The 18,416-nt window shown below is 36.5% G+C and overlaps 1 protein-coding gene across 1 annotated transcript in view; it reads right to left on the bottom strand.

Moving 5' to 3' along the window:
• Window positions 1-12,481, bottom strand: part of LOC149774159 (E3 ubiquitin-protein ligase TRIM45-like) — a 61,068-nt gene extending 48,587 nt beyond the window's left edge. Inside the window, exons 1-3 of the mRNA XM_089945775.1 lie at window positions 11,349-12,481; window positions 5,429-5,452; window positions 3,270-3,293 (exon numbers count right to left, since the gene is read on the bottom strand). Of these exons, the coding sequence (XP_089801901.1) occupies window positions 3,270-3,293; window positions 5,429-5,452; window positions 11,349-12,392 (1,092 nt within the window). The 5' untranslated portion in view covers window positions 12,393-12,481. The remainder of the gene's footprint in view (window positions 1-3,269; window positions 3,294-5,428; window positions 5,453-11,348) is intronic.
• Window positions 12,482-18,416: the final 5,935 nt, after the last annotated feature.

Raw genomic sequence — 18,416 nt, forward strand, 5'->3', positions numbered from 1 at the left:
GTTGAACGTGTGTCAGTTTCTGATATAGTCCATTCTTATTTCGGACTTTTTAATTTCCTTATTGTAATTTTTTGTTCAACGGTGATGCTTGAAACGCGAAATGTTAATTGCAAAGAAAAAGTAGAATTATTCCGTGTTTTCATTATTCGCGATGTGTCGGAATATTATGTGCACAGCCTTGAAAAGATAAAATGTGTATATATCGCGCGACATAAATGAAATATATTACTCTGGATTGTTTCTATCAGCGATTCGGTCGACTAATAATGTCAGGTTTATAGCTAGTTTGACAAAATTCAACGTAACAATGATAACAAATGGCAAGATACATTAAGCAAACTAAACCGATCTTGTAAAAACATTAGTAAATTTCAACATTTTATATAAATAATAAGCTATTATGTGGAAGAGAAACAACAGTGAATAGGATGTTATGTAAATTACTAAAGAATTTAGAAACAGGCTATACGCCGGGGAATATTCTTGAGAATCCCGTTCTAGCGACAAGTTGACATGTTGGGTAGCAGACAATTTTGTAAGTGTAGGACAATTTCTTGCACAATTGGAAACTTGGATTATGATGCAGAATCTTTTAAGGTATACATTTCCACCTTTTATATTATACATTTATTTGTATAATTCTAAGAGATACATACTATATATATGATTTTCTGTGTTACAAGTTCAAGAAGGTCATGGAGTGGGTGTTTATGTTGACATTTAGAAATTACATTTTCATATGCATTTCGAGTCGAAATGTGGGATAAATGTTGGTACACTTTATAAATATCACGTTTCGTAAAGTACAATCGTTCTTTCCTGATGCAAAATGGATATTTTGACCCAAAATAACACGTGATCCAATGTTTACAGGAATGACGTATCGTTGCGCAGTAATTACCCGACTCGCATAATTAGCCGACCTGGTGCTATATATATATCAGGTTACATATAGACATGAAGTTATCATATAGTATAAATCAATTTTCATCGATGACAAGATAACAAAATTACTTTCAAGCATATTACCTAATGTTTGTCAATGAGTTGTATTCCTTGTTTTGGGGCCATTTAATGGTGGCTCCATTTAGCTCACTTAATCTACCATGCCCTATATGTTTCACAGTTTGATTGCTTTGAAAACATCTTATTACCATGTTCGTGTCTCATTTAGTCTGTTAATAACGCAGTTTCAACCATGCAAAGAAAATCCGATCTTGAGGAAATCCAGTCAAGGGAACAGGATGATACCAACAAAATATATCCCATTGTACTTCACGCAGATACAAAAAAGTGCTGCTGCAAGAGGTACTTGTATTTGCTAGTGAATAAAGAAAACTACTGAGCTTCATTCTGAAGAGTCTTATACATAGCTAGCATTGTGAGTTTGAAAATGTTGGGAAACTGACTTTTATGACTATTTTGCACAATTTTATGGAGTTTACATATATTATATTTTGTGAAGATCTGCTCCAAAATAGGATTTTCTCTAACATAAACATTGTTGAACCAGTCGTTGCGTGCCTACTATGGTCTTTAACGTTGTTTTATGGTTTTAGTCCATCAATGTCAATGCTGCTTCTACAGAAAAAAGATATTCAAAATAAATATCTCTAATTCCTAAATTTTTTCCCCTTATTTGTTCAGTTTGACTTAAGCCAGATATCGATATATGGTTGTACAGCATATGGTCCGCATAGGTAATTTGATTCATAAGAAATAATATTGCATATTACTTTCAAATTGAAGGTATTTTAATTTAGGCTCAGTATTCTGCATTTTCTACATTTATTTTCAAAATACCACTGAAAGGGAGATTTACAGTCATGGCATCTAGTTCAATCAATCCAACATTTACATCTCACTCGTATTTAACACCATGTATGGGCTCAAAATCACTCACTTGCATTAACATTTTCCCAGATCCAATAATCGATATACTTAAGAACTTATTGTCGTCATTACTATCACAGTAATAGCCGAACGAAGTCGTATTGAACCACGTCGTGAAACATACCCTTTGGATTCTCTATGTAGCTATATTTTAAATGCGCATTTGTAAAACTTCCTTCATGATGGGGACAAATTACGCCATAATAATGCTTATTATTCGGCACCATCAAATACAGTTTAACAACCATTCATGACATGCTTGAAGAACTCATATGTGTTAACCATTGCATACCGGAGAAAGAAATGTCGCGACAAAAATGGTTCAATACAAACTGTATACATTGCCGAGCACAGTTTTATATGAAGGACTTTAAAATAGTTTGCGGGAGGTCTCACGCATCGCTGTTCTTCAAGCTTACGAATTCGTACACATTTTGCATGACACGTGTCATCGCACAACCTGAAGGCATCTTTGTTTATTTACTTTACTTATAAATTAGTCATGTTTAACGCGACATTTCCATGTTGCCTTGCCAGTACTTCATGTTTGTCATGCAGGGGATAAGCTACATTAATTTATGATTGGTGGTTATTATTTAACATGGACCGGAAGGATCAATAAAAACCAAAATGAATTCATTTTAACATAATTCACAGTACGACACACCGGTAGTATAGCGTTCAGATCTAACAAAGCAGACATGATACAGTCAACTTCTAACTTCTAAAGTACTTCGTTGTACATGTCAAACACGTTTGGAATGTATAGCATTTGCTAGAAATGCTACTGGGTTAAGATATTAAGCATGAATTTTTTTAGGGGGGGGGGCAGATTAAAAACCATTACACTTTATGTCAATTTGTAGACGGCGAGCAACACTTCTCATTGGTCGTTTTCGTTTTTAACAATAAAAAGAGTGCCTGTGACTGCATATGCTGTTTAGGATGAATTTTAGATTTCAAAAGTAAAAAGTGAAATTAATAATAAGTATGCCTGACTGCTGAAGACTAAAGTTACTTGCACATATTGTTTGTCTTTGTATCGATTCTCCATCTCATTTATCGATATATATGTATCGTTACAGCTAAAGTATTCATGCATCGGCATATCGATAAATTGTTTCAGCCCTAGTTATTCCACTAACTTAGACCACGGAGCTAACGTAGTATGACCTGATATGATTTAGTTAATTGATCCTTAATAAGAGATGGCATGGTACTTGTATGGGGGGGGGGTGGCAAAATGAACACTTGAATTATACTAACATTGTTGTCGCTGGCATATATTATAAATGATTTAGGAAAATTATCAAACTGCTTAATTTGCAGTTGATTACTGACTATAGAATGTTAATTTCAGATTGATCTGTACTCACCCTTTCCAATGTTTTTCTTTCTTCCTGAAAGAACAAACAAACATGAAATTAGAAATGTCAAACATGTATTAGTCTATTAGTTTTAAATTTCGGTTTTAACGAAATAGGGATACATATGTACATATTCACACATATAAAAAGTGTATGCCTTTATTTCAGAATAACTCTCAATAATACCACATATTACATATAATTTTCAGTAAGTGTTAACATGCATTTTCTCACTATTAATTCTCCTTATGTTTAATTTTTAAGTTGATATGTGCTTATATGTTCGTGTTTGTGTGTACATATATTTCGTGTCAGAGAGGGTGGCACATCAGGTTGAATGACATGGTGTGTCCTTCTCAGGACTGTTTATATACCTTGAGACATCACTTGGCACTAAGCTCTCATCTGTGCCTACGAGAAGCTGTTACCATGCGACAATGGCTAATCACTGCAAATTGCATTGAGAGGCGAGTTAACCAGGTAAGGCCTTAAGCCTAGTTGAATTAGAGCATGTATATATACGTATGTGAAGACTGGACACGGCAGATTGCACGGAAGAAACCTCGAACTCGGTCACATGTCAGAAATACAAAGCCAGCAACGCGTCGTGGAAAGTGAGCGTAGCGAGACACATAAGACGCCATAAACATCCAATGTTTCCAGACTTATCTCGAGTTGTCTCGATTATGTCTTTCTACTTGATCCAGATAGACCAAGACGATATAATGAGAATGACGAAGTGAACAGCTCTATCTCACTTTAATCCAAGCGAAGCGCATGTCATAGCGTCAAACCCGTTCCTCACACATCCAAGTCCGGTGGAGACGGAGATGTGACAAAACACCAAGTGAGGATAATACTTAAGCTGCAGTCACGAACCTGCACATATGCAGCTCGGAGAATAGTGTCACTTTCTAATAGACCGAAGTAGCAATGGAACTCGTCATCACCCTGAGTGTCAGGGTAGCCCTTCTCAAAATTACTTTGCTCTGCTCCGTAGCAACCATAATGGGCTAGAAGAGCTTAATTATAACCTGTTCTTCCCACCCACGCCAGTTTACCACGGCTGGCGGAGGTCACATCCATACGGTCAAACATCAACAAGAAAGAAAACAAAAAGATGCTGTTGAAATTCAGCACATCAATATTCGAACTAATTTGGACAACACCAGGGTATACGGACATGAGAAACAGACTGCGATGGCTACTAGAGAACTGGTAAGATACAAATAGGGACATATCAGAGCCGAGTGAGGTTCGCCTTGCAGACGTGGGTTAGCTGTCGGAAATTGGTGGTGGCTATACGTGCCTCTGGATTGATCGCGACAGTGATAAATGTTGGTAAGAATGTGTCGGATTTGCAGTGAAGTATACTGTAGTGCACAAGCCTACCGGCCTTTCCAATGATATCAATGATCGCCTAATGACTTCACAACTTATTCTGGAAAACAGAAGGAGTACCGTGTTGATCAGCACCTATGCTACAACAATAACTAGCGTAGATGAGGTGAAAGATAAGTTGTATGAATAACTGGATTTCCTCATGTCAGCCATTCCAATTCTTGTCGACTTCAACGCTGGAATGGGGACTAACAAGCAAAACAGATCTTGTCTGTTTTACATGATGTAGATACTTTAAAACAAAACAATAACATTAGTAGGAATTGGGAATAATATAATTGGTGTTGCCTTATAAGTGGGAAAATGCCGTATATGCATGTTATTGCAAAACAAAAACGAGTGTACTATCAGATAATTACATGATTTTGTTGAAATGATCACTGGAAGCTTAATCATACTACATATATTTTTTAAAATCTTTTTTACACTATTTCAACATTTCATCATCAAAATCTCATTATCATCTCCTGGCAAGCAATAGAAGCGTATAATGTCATTTATTATTTATGCGCTAAAGTAAGTCCTTATAAGAACGCACAATCACCAATGGAGTTACTAACATTTTGATCCTAAGTATAAAAAACACGCGAACCAGATAACTTTATTTTTCGTAGTGGAAGAACATCGTAATTTAGTAACAGTTTCATGTATGCATATTAAATTGCCACATGTACTTCATGTAGAAATTGTACAGAACTTCTTGGATTACATGATGGGTACTGATTGAATCAGAGTAAAACATCCTTTCATATGTAATTTATACTTACTCTTAGCGGCTTTTTCCTTTCTTCCTAAAAGAATATAATAAACATACTATTAACAACGACAAAATAAATTAATTTCATTTGTCTTCAAAAGAAGGCATATACGCCTGACCATATTCACACGTACACAGTGTATGCATTGATTTAGAATGTGTATTTGGCAATATATGCTGTTTGAATCCTGATTATGTCAATGATTATCTCGTGTCTAAATCCCTGTTTGAAACTTGCATCTCTATTTAATCCTAATGTTGTAATAATTAACGAGGTATAACAATTGTCAGTGATCAAATTCGACAAAATATTTAATTAAAGTTTGCATCCGATCCGTAGTGGTAAAGAGAGACAGGAAAGAAGGGAATAACCAAATTGAACTTGAAATAGCTCACTCTACCTAATTACGATTTTATACGTTGCCCCTTTAATGCCCGGTTCCTAGTGACGACTTTGAAAGTTGGTTCTTGAATGCTCCGCTATAAGCAAGGATGTTCAATGCTGTTCCCACTACACCCTATTATCAATTAAAACCATACAATTGTCTCTTTAATGTCCCACCGCCAGAGGCGACCATCAACATTGTCCTTTTAGTGGCCATCTATCAATGATGACTTGTTTTGCGCCCTATTACCCTGCCACCGATAACGAATTTGAACGTTGTTCTTTTGTTTTTCCGCCATCAATAACAACTTTGAAAGTTGCCCGTTTAATACACCGTCATGAATGCTGTAAACAATGTTAGTATGTAGACTGGACAGGAAATGGGTATCATTGTTCGTACAATTTGTGGTGGGACTTAGATTTGACGTGAATAAAGACTTAACATTAAGGAATGCTCTACTTGAATAATATAGGACTGGGTAAAACAGGTACAAATATTAAGGAACTACAAAACACCGGAAGAGTAGTTAAGATATTTGGATTGATTATATTGGCATGTGCTAAAAGGTGATATATCATTCATTTGTCAAGTATTCAGTTGGTAATATTTGCATTTAGTAAGATGTGTTCTTTTTGTCATAATGCCATCGACAAAATACGATCAGCTGTTGATATTTATTTTCAATTCTCTATACAATAAATTACTTTAAGTTTCTAGAATTGAGGCCTGACCAAATCACATAATCTAAAAGAAAAGTAAACCAAGAATTATGGCAGTGATGCTAGCCCGGGCCGGCCCTTGAATGGTATTTGGCGCCAATTCCATATAAAGATACCCCAAGGAACGTGCCGCATCTGATGTTAAATATAAACCCACCAAACAAAGATCGGCATAGATTTGTCTTGTAAATATTCGTAATCAACAAAATTAGAAAAATCAATAGGTACGACCTTCTGTAATTAACAAACAAAAACACCTTGAGTGATTGTAACTGAAATGTCCATTTATTAAGTCTGTGTAGGGACTCCAATAAGATTTCGCCCTGTGAATGGCACTGAGTGAATTTCTTTCCACAAAAGAGAAACTTGCGTATGTGTGTATGAGCGTATGAGATAGACAGCGAGAGAAATATGAAGATGTAACAAATTAATAATAATATAAAGCTATATGCTGGTCAAGAAAATAATAGAGAAAAAACACATCACACATTGTAGCAATCAAGCACAGACTATGAGTCGTTTATCATCATTGTATTACCGCTATCAGACCCAAGGTATATTCCGCATATTGATGTAACCACGCAGAGTGTGGGGTATCATCATGGTTGAACACTCAGACCCAAAGTATACACCTCAATTTGATGTAACCAATCATATAATCGGGAATCATCATGGTTGAACTATCATAACCAAATATACACCCTATATTGATGTTACCAAATATAAAGTCGGGTATCATCATTTTTTAACTATCCGACCAAAAATATACACCTCATATTAATGTGACCCAAAATAGAGTCGGGTATCATAATGGTTGAACTATCCGACCCAAAATATACACCCCATATTGATGTTAACAAGCATAAATTCGGATATCACCATGGTTGAGTTATCCGACCCAAATATACAACCCATATTGATGTGACCAAACATAGAGTCAGGAATCATCATGGTTGAACTTTCAGACCCAATTATACACCCCATTTTGATATAACTATCACTAGAGAACGAATCGGTTATCAGCAATATATCTCTACCAGCTACAAGGGTATATCCCCATATTGATCTAAACAATACTATATACAAAATCATCTATTGTAATCCCCTTTCAGTTGCTATGATTGGCCATAAGTCCTCTTTTCTTGAACCAGTTTAGTACCTGACAAACACTGTAAACGTCCAAAGCAACCAATCAATCATCTGAATGTTTATTTGACGATAGTGTAGAATATACGCAATCAGTTTGAATATAGTTTGGCTCGTCACTTTTAATAATTAATATTTCATTTAACTCACAGTTTGATAAGTGTAAAATGGTGATGCATGAACAGGCATTACTCGCTGATTGACATGTATTAGTTTAAACCCCATGTTCCAAAATAATGCATTTGGTTTCTTTTAATATCGAATATAGACTCGTGATTTTTTTTATCTTTTTATTTTTTGGCAATGAAAGTCAAACACAATGTATATAATAATACGTACACAATACATGCTCAGGAAATATACAGACCAGTGTGAATGACTGGTTGATATTAGCTAAGCACGGTCCAGCAACAGTCTGATCCTCTATTTTGCTATGTCAACTTACTGTATTATATTTTAATTGAAATATCGATGGGTACGGTAGAGGTGTCAAGACTAGCAATGTTACTCAACAACACTAAACAACACAATATGTGGCCATGGACATATATTTTAGAAATAAAATGTTAATGTGCAAGGGAAATCCTTTCATCAAAGTACACAGCATTTTCACATGCATTATCCGAACATGAATTATTTGAATACAGTCCATAATCGAAGTAGTTTAGCGGTCCGAAAACCTCGAATCTGATTGAAATCACAATGCATTATTTGAAGTTTGAAAACAGTCACGAGTAGAATGTTCGATTGCCTGAGTCGTGGCACCAGTATGATTATACTGTGAGTAATGATTAATCGAAATGTGGGTTTCGCTTATTGTTTGCTGCTAATCCAACTATCGATCTGCCTTTTGATAACCCAGTTATTATTTCAGTTAATTTGAAGTAAGTTTGCCAACAGAAGTTGGAGAATCGTATCAAACTTTTCCAAGCTATGTTTGATTTCTCCAATTATTTTTGGAAAATGTATAGGTAGTCAGTTTTCACACTACATGTAAACTGAATCAATACGCCATGGAAACTCAAAAAGGTACAAAGTGGAAGAGAGAGCTGAAATGTAGTGAAACCAAACACGTGGAAAACTGGATCTGACAATCCAAGCCGAGATCACCAACCTGTACATCGTTCCGACAAACATGCTTTCAACATAACTAAAACAACTAGGAAACGACCATGGACGGCGACAAGACGTTCGGTCCAGAAATGAAGAATATTCAGCGAATTTGAAGAGGCAAGCATGAAATTGTGTAACGCCGGTGGAGACATGAACATCCCGTTTCATCACACCGAACTTACAATAACTAATATAAAGAGCATTATGTAGGAAACAATATGTGTCCAACTTTATGAACCCATATATATAGTCATCCATTTACATTATATAACAGTTGACGTGTCAATAAGATGACATGTCATATTACTACGTGCACAGTATAATCTATAGCCAAGACTATGAGTGGCTTTACGAATACAGGCATTGTTTGCTTATTGTTATCAGTGTATGTAAGGTGTGCATGTGTTTCACGGATTGTGTGTGACTGTATGTATATGTGTGCGTGTGTGCGTGCTCGTTTGAATGTGTTCTAATGGTATATAAACCTTTGTTTGTTCATGGTATAAAAGTTCGACATTAGCATGTATTAATTAAATATTGCTTTTTGAGTTCGGTAAAATCCGACAGTAAATTGCAAGATTTCGACACACTTTCTTTACCTCCTGTTCAAATACTTGTTTGTTAGACTAGCAGCAGTTTCTTGAGTGGGCGGATCATATTTTACAGGCTACGTTGTTGTTGAACAATTTAGCGCTCCCAGGGAGACTTGTCGGGGCATGAACGCTTTCACGATATCAATGTACAGGTGGTGAGTGGCAACAGTAGGTAGCGTTTACATTATAGGTATATATAATATGGCGTAGATCATGGTGGTCGTGCGATCCTTATGCTACTGTATTCTTTCTGATATGAGCATTCAACATTACCTTCCTATAATATAACATAAACTGATCAGCAAACAGAGCAACATATAAACATTGCATATTGTTTATCATGAACGCATTGCATATGTAAATACGTATACACTAACGTAGGTGTACCATGTATGTATGTATGTATGTATGTATGTATGAATGTATGTATGTATGTATGTATGTATGTATGTATGTATGGAAGGTACTAAACGTATATTTATTTTTTATAACCCATTGAAAAAATTAGGTTTATTTGTATAGCGTGTTGGATTCTCTTTGCACAGGAAAATATCACACATTTATGCCATTGCATGAAACCTTAGCTAAACAAGGTTTTGTGATACACTAAGAAAGCTCATAGAATTTTTATCTAAGTCAGCCCTGATTTTAGGGCCACCATACAATAACTTGCATTAATTGTATAATATATAAAGCTTCTGAACCAGTCTAATGTAACATATGCCTAATGACCATGGCGCTACATGTGAAGCAAATTATTTTAAGTTGATAACCTTTAATAATAATTTATTCAAAAAAATCAACGGAAATTCACCACCATACCAGCACAGAATGACGGGACTCCATGTATGTAGCGGGTTTGGGATTACAGCCAACAATAGTGTTGAAGACGAAGGAGATATATAATAAAAGGCGTAGGAACGATACATTGCGAGCTATGTGCGTAGCTCTAGTTTACTTGTATTTCTGTAATTAGCATTATAGCTTGTAATAAAAGGACTTGATGCAAGGAATTAGAATGTGTTCACAATGCCCAGAAAAAGAGCTAAATTAAAATTCTGAAAGATCTCAAAATCAGTCATTCGATTATATGAGCATTTCAGCAAAGTCATCAATATTTCTACCTTAATGTTTACATAAGTCATTTATATCCGATATGAGGTAGGGAGATTATATAATAAAGTTAATATTATCCATATTTTATTAATGCACACGCACAACAGGATCTTGATATGAAATTATAAAAGTATTTTAACTTGTAAGCATTTTCTTCTGACGGTACTTGGTCATGTTATATTGGTTCTTGTCTCATGACCTCTAACCGTACTTGGTCATGCTATGTTGGTTTCTATCCCTTGACTTCAGACCGTACTTGGCCATGTTATATTGGTTTCTGTCTCATGACCTCTGACCGTACTTTGTCATGTTATCTTGGTTTATGTCCCATGACTGCTGACCGTACATAGACAAGTTATATTGGTATCTGTCCCATGACTTCTTACCGTACTTGGTCAAATTATATTGGTTTCTGTCAGATGGCTTCTGACCGTACTTGGTCAATTTATATTTATATTTATATCAACACAACTAATTATTTAATATAAGTATCACGATGACAGTGATTCCCGTAAGCCCATAATTATGGGAAGAGTGGAAAGTTAATAAATTACTTAAAGGGCAAAAGAGGACACCCTTTTATGCTACTTTATATCCATTAGAAATGAATCTTGTTTATGTAGGTTATTACTGTTACTATGTTTTCGTTACAATGAGGTGTATGTTCGAGGAATCATTACGCTGAAATCGTTGCAATACATGTATACTAAACTTCAGAACTCATCACAGAGGTTCAACAATATATTTGCAGGAAGGTAAGCAGCAAATGAAAGCGAATGTGGCTGTTTTAAACTGATTCTACTTTTTTCCAAAGAAGTAAGGATTTATAACTAAACGAAATCGAGAATGATACTCACGTGGCTTATTTCAGATGAATCCTTCACCATTCCCACCAAGGAAATCAGGTCACCTGGTCTGATTCCAGCTGGGGAGAATAATTTTCTCTCAAGACGAGTATTAGATGTTGTATCAGTCTTTGATATGACGGCAGAAACTAATTGTTCGAGATCGGGGCCTTTCTTTATTATATCAATGTCTGTCCCTTGATCAACTAATGTTTGTACATTGTCCTTTGCGTTCGAACACGTCTTAAGTTCATCTTGCATATCTCTTGTGTAAACTGCATTTTGCTGTCTAAGGTTTTGGTAAACCATTTTTATCCTAGTTCTCACTGTTGCCAATTCTTGCTCGATGGCTTTATATAGCTCTGAACCCTGATCTTCTACAGCTTTCAGTTCTTCCCTCTCCGCATCAGTAATACATCTATCAAGTTCGTATCCCCTTTGCTTAAAAGCATCAATACGTTTCAGCTTCTCTGAGCATTCATTCAGTTTACTTTGTAAGGTATTTTTCAGGTCAGCTGCAACATCAGATACAGGTTTTGTAACATGAGTTGCGTGATTATCCACTCTGCACATTAAACAAATAAGTACTTTACAGTCTCTGCAGAAAAGCCTGATTTCGTCATCTGGATGTTGATCACAAAATATACGCTGCCGAATTTTGCCTTTCGTTTTAGAATCTAGAGTTCCTAAATCACATATTTTGTGATTCCTACTTACTTTCGATTTCTCGTGGGCATGACAACAGGACTGGCACAAATTCTCCTCACAATCCAAACATCTACTGTATGCCGCATTTTTGGGACCACACAGGTCACAATACAATTTATCACTGCTGTCAGTCTCCTCGATGCAAATCTTACTCTGAAAGCCTGAAACTCCACTATTAGGTAATTCCACGCTGGCTCTGCATAAGGGGCAATCAAATCGACCGTTGTGAAGATTGACCCGTGTATAATCCTCCAGACACTTGTAACAAAAGCTATGGTGACATGATATTAGCTTCAGACTCTTAAAATTATCCATACACATACTGCACTCATGTAGTCCCGACGCCATATTTGATGACAGTATTTTCGTTTTCTTCCACCGATATAAACTGAGCTGTATTGGTTTTATTGTAATGCTGTTCACATCAATTACATTGTTGGACTATTCGGTAATGTTGACATTATAATGGAACATATCACACACATAAAGCCTTATACGAATAGTTCTGCTAGCTTGTTCCACTGTGTTTACAATAATTGCTCACCTTGTCAGCGTATATGATACGTATTGGTGACTTTAAATACTATAGTTCGACAAACTTGACCTAGATACCCAAGTAGGTGACAAAATGTGAGATAAAAATAACTTTTCAAGGGGAAAACACTGTTTAAGGTAAGGTATTGATCGAATTATTTCCCTTTATGTTTATAAATTAAATATAAGTACAAGAATGTACAAATTATTCAACTGATGTCAAAAATTCAATATAGCATCTTCTTCTTCACGACAGTAATTATTATTGATTCTGAGCCGAAATGACATGGGTTAAAGTAAAGCGTCGGATTAAACTGTAGATCATTCAATTCAGGTAGTAAAAAGGTGTAAGTGAAGTTCTAAGAGTAATACCTCTTTCGAGACACTAAAATTTGTATGAATGTATCTTTACTGTTTTCTCCGACCACATAGTAAATGTTTTTGTAAATTATCATCAAATCAACTGACAAAAAAAAATAAGAAAACAACCGTTTTAAAATATAATTTCTTTTAAAGGTAAAGACTTAAAAACATATGCAATATGCATCACATTATTACAGAGGAAAACATAATCCCGTCATGTAACTCTGAATTTTGAGACGTATACAACGTCCTGCTTCGAAACGATGAAGTCCTAACATTAACTAAAGCCGTCATTGAGGCAATTGTATGAATCTTGTTATCGCTATGAGTAAATATTTTATCGACATGGGCCTTTCACCAAAACACTATTTATGGCGTCTAGTTGGTTCTTTGATGAAAATGGCACCGAGTCGACATTATATATGGCCGCGTTTTGGACATTTTCTTTTCACTACTAATCATGAAAGTAAATGTATCACGAGTAATTTAAAATAAATCAGAGAAGAAATATTCCCCAAACACATGGTCTAGTTTCAGTGTAAGGTCATAATAACATTGGCTTTTTGCAAGAGTATTTCCAATGATATATGTCTAGACCAAAATATAGCCACCATGGTGGCAATTTAGAATATATTGCACCAGCTGCTATTCCTGAAAGGATGACCATAAAGTTTATGTGAGTAAATGCCAGATAAATACATTAAGGAAAAGCGAAAAGGTGGCCAACCACAAGTGGGGCAGCTACACACACACACGCACACACACACACACACATACACACACACTGATGCGCGCAGCTGAGTATTTCCTAAGATATTTGGGGTACGAATGATGTCAGTTTAACATTGATGTTTCAATGAACTTACAACCATGTTCCAGCTAGCCGGACAGCAAATACAACACGACCCCACACCAACATACCTTGGTATGACTCTGCACAGATCATTGACATTCGACAACCACCTGAAGAAATCTACAGCGTAACGTAGCACTCAAAACAACCTTCTCCGTTAGCTGGCTTGCTCAACATGGAGTTATAGTACTCAGACACTCAATATTTCAGCGCTAGCCCTCTATTTAAACGTGTGTGCTAAGATACACGCCATCAGGAACTTCCACTGCACATGGACGTCACTTCACATCAAGCAGTCCGCTTTACTTCGAGACTTCAATTCTGGTTAGGTTCATTGCCAAAGCATGTGACAGCTGTTTCCGAATGGAGTGTCGAGTGGACTTCAACATATTTTGTAAACCACTCCCTCGTAGCTCAGACAGCTGTCTGCCCTGTGGCTTATACCTTCCACATCCTATGTGCACAACGCTGAATCGCTTTCAGACAGGACAGGGTCGGTGTGCAGTCAACCTTGTCCGATGCGGCCTGACCACTGACACTTCCTGTTGATATGGAGCTCTACAGACCATTTCACACAATGTGAACAACTGTCCACTGACAAAGTTCCCCTGTGGGCTGCAGGCTCTGCACCATGCTGATCATGACACTGCACACCATAGATGCATTACTACCCGCATGTATTATATTTTATTGCAGAACCTCTTTATTCCAATTACTAAACTCTGTATAGACATTATTGTTAAGAAATCGCAGTATACATCTATGAATGACATAGGAACAGTGGCAATTTAAAAATTATTTGTATCACTCTACCACAGTGCCTGTGAAACTCACAACGAGCACAAAACGTATGGTGATCCAAGTACACATGTACAGACAAAGTCAATACTATATTCCCCAAATACACTTGTTTTGGGTTAAAAAAATCATATTTATTTTAAAAGGGAAGGACAAATGCATAAATCATGACAGGCATCCATACAGAAGAAAATTAAATATACATGCAGTTGCTATATATGTGTTCTGTATACGGAGGAGATTAGTATTGTTGTTTGTGTTACACTGGTCAACAGTGAAATCATTACTGACTTGAAAAGGCCCTAATCTGTAGTATTTTGGTGTGCCGAACACGAATATAACCGTGAAAAATTTGTATTGGCTCTCGTTTTGAAGATATTCATATACCTCATTTTCTATGTTTCACTGTGTAAATTTCTCCAGTAGGACTGCAGCAACATCCGGAATAATGATGTAACATTGCATAATACCATCATGCTCACATCATCCACAGTTGATTGCATCATTTTCTGATGCAATGCAATACTAATGCCATGCGGCTGCTGAAGTAAGTTGACGTCAGCAGTGTACTATACATGTGTAGGCCTATTATACTAATGCCAGGCGGCTGCTGAAGCTGACGTAAGCAGTGTACTATATAAAGCCCAATCAGACAGGTTCAGCATTTAAAATATTTTAGACGTTGTGCGAGACAGTTCAAGCTACTGTTACATAAAACTTATTATTTTATCCATTTACGTACAATAAAGAACAGTAATGCCTCGGAAGTGTGTTAATACCGCGGACAATTTTTGCTATATTTGTGGGGAAGTGACATTTGCCAACCAGAAGAAAAGTATCAATTCTCAAGTGAAGAAGGCATATCATCTTTACTTCGGATGCAAGGTTGGTGACCAAGACAAGCCTTGGGCTCCGCATATATGCTGTGCTACATGTACAACACAGCTTTCACAGTGGTTGAATTGCAAAAGGTCATCAATGCCGTTTGCAGTCCCAATGGTGTGGAGAGAGCCAAGCAACCACCTAAATGACTGTTACTTCTGCTTGGTTCCTCCTCTTTCCGGCGGAATAACGAAGCGAAAGAAGTCGAGAATAGTCTACCCAAACATTCCGTCTGCATTGAGACCAGTTCCACATGGTGAGGGACTTCCTATTCCAGAACCTCCAGCAGAATATTCTCTTGATTCATCTGACGAAGACAAAGGTGAGTCGACCTGTTCTTCTCCTGGTCCATCAGCATGCAGTGATCCAGATTTTCACTGTGGTGCATCATCAACCCCACACAGAATAACACAGGAAGAACTAAATGACCTGATTCGTGATTTGGACTTATCAAAGAACAAGGCAGAATTGCTAGGATCAAGACTCCAACAATGGAATCTTCTAGAAGAAGATGTCACAATTACTGCATATCGAAAGCGCCACCAGCAATTGGAGCCTTTCTTCAGAAAGGAAAGTAATCTGATATTCTGTTCCGATATTGAGGGCCTCATGAATGCTTTAAAAATCACTCATGACCCACAAGAATGGAGACTATTTGTGGACTCTTCGAAACTGAGTCTCAAGGCTGTGCTTTTGCACAATGGAAACATTCTTCCATCTATTCCAGTAGCGTATGCTGTCCACATGAAAGAGACATACGATAACTTAAGGCAGCTACTGAATTCCATTGAGTATAACAAGTACAGCTGGCACCTCTGTGGTGATTTGAAGGTAGTTGCCCTTTTAATGGGACTGCAGCAAGGATATACAAAATACATGTGTTTCTTATGCGAGTGGGATAGCCGGGCAAGGGAAATGCACTACATGAGGAAGGAATGGACTCACAGGCAGAATGTAGCCATTGGAGAGAAGAATATCCAACACCCAGCTCTGGTTGAGGCTCAGAAAATCTTGCTACGACCCCTTCACATCAAACTAGGTTTGATGAAGAACTTCGTGAAAGCCATTGACCGGACTTTGCCAGCATTCCGATACCTGCATGAAAAATTCCCTCGACTCAGCGAAGCAAAGATTAAAGAGGGAGTTTTTGTGGGTCCTCAGATTCGAGAGCTTTTCAAAGATGACCGGTTCAACAACTTGCTGGAAGGTGACGCGAAACAAGCATGGAATGCTTTTCGCCTAGTTTCTACAAACTTCCTCGGAAATGTTAGGGCAGAAAACTATAAGGAACTAGTAGAAGACATGTTGATGAAGTATAAGAAACTTGGCTGCAATATGTCTCTAAAGATTCACTTCCTTCATTCCCATTTGGATTTCTTTCCTAGCAACTGTGGTATTGTTAGTGATGAACACGGCGAACGTTTTCATCAAGATATCGCAACAATGGAACAAAGATACCAGGGAAAATGGTCCACTACAATGCTGGCTGACTACTGCTGGACACTCCTCAGAGATGCTCCCGGACAGCTGTACAAGAGACAGGCGAAGAAATCTAAGATGTAGTCAATGACTTGATTTTTTATAGGTAGGCTATTACAGTTGACCTTTTACTATTGGAATGCATTTCGTTATGTAAACATTAATTTCTTACAGATTACAAAAAAACTAGAGCCAATTTTGCAATTTGACTGTCATATTCGTGTTCAGCACATAAAAATTGATAAGAATTGACTAATTTTATTTCAGTAACATGACTTTTGTAAAAATTTGTTGTCCAGTGTTATTGACAAGACAATATTTAGCCTTTAACTGGTATAATTACTGCTTAATGGTTATGTTCCCGGTTTGGTTATTACAGCATATATTTAGGTCAAATGTTTCAAACGAGTACAGCATACATGATATAGTGTATTTATTTCTTACATATATGACTTGATTATGATACTTGTTAATATGTAAACCTTTGGAATAAATCTATATTGAAACTAAAGGCACTTGTTTTCTTAGTTTATAAAATGTCACTAAAAATGGCATGGTGAGATAAACTTTAAATATATTTTATAACAATCTTTTTAAAGGTACAGTATAGACAAAGCTGATCTGTGTTCTTTGCATAGTGTTCATTCATTCAAACTAATGCGATCATTAACGCCACGCATTCGAAGTTACGTGTTACATATACATAGAGTACTTACGATGAAAGTCTTATTACTAAAATGTATGCTGTATTTACCAAAATGTGCGTATAAATCTAACCTATGAATTTTGTCATGGGATATGAAAAATGGTTTTTATTTTTTATTTTAATACATTCAGCGTTAACAGGATAATGACTGCTAAACGGCGTAAGGTTTGAATTCATCCTCGTAAATAAAGAGATGGAAGTATATAACTACTTCGGCCAAACAAAACAATAAAAAACAAAACAACAACAAACAAACAATAAACAAAAACAAAAACAAGCGTGCGCCTTTTATCTTTGTGGTGAAGAAATATTGATAGGAATGGCCCCGGTACATACTATTTGGCACACCCCACAGCCACCCTTATAAAAACAGAAGAAACGGTAAAAAAGTCATTAAATCAAGAACACAGTTCGACATGGAACCCTTTTCATTCTTTCCAGAACCCGGAACGAAACGCTCTAAACATTTAGCGATGACTGTCCTGTATGTTGGAGGAGATGATTTGTTGTAAACAAAGTCTAGATACTTCAATATCTGTATATAATGGACACTCAAGGATCATATATCTTGCCCTCAATAGACAGGTGTAGTCAATACTTAGCTATATAAGAAAATGCATTGATGCGAAGGGTTCCTAAATATTGCATGTGCCAGTGTTCTTTAAATGCTGTGTTTTCTATGTTGATGGAATTTGATCAATTTGAATTTATTGGTTTGTTTTAAAGTTTCAATCGATACAAATACAAAAGGAAGAAA

The sequence above is a fragment of the Sinohyriopsis cumingii genome, unplaced genomic scaffold (assembly GCF_028554795.1).
Source record: "Sinohyriopsis cumingii isolate HCF-2022 unplaced genomic scaffold, ASM2855479v2 utg000426l, whole genome shotgun sequence".
NCBI classification, from domain to species: Eukaryota; Metazoa; Mollusca; class Bivalvia; order Unionida; family Unionidae; genus Sinohyriopsis; species Sinohyriopsis cumingii.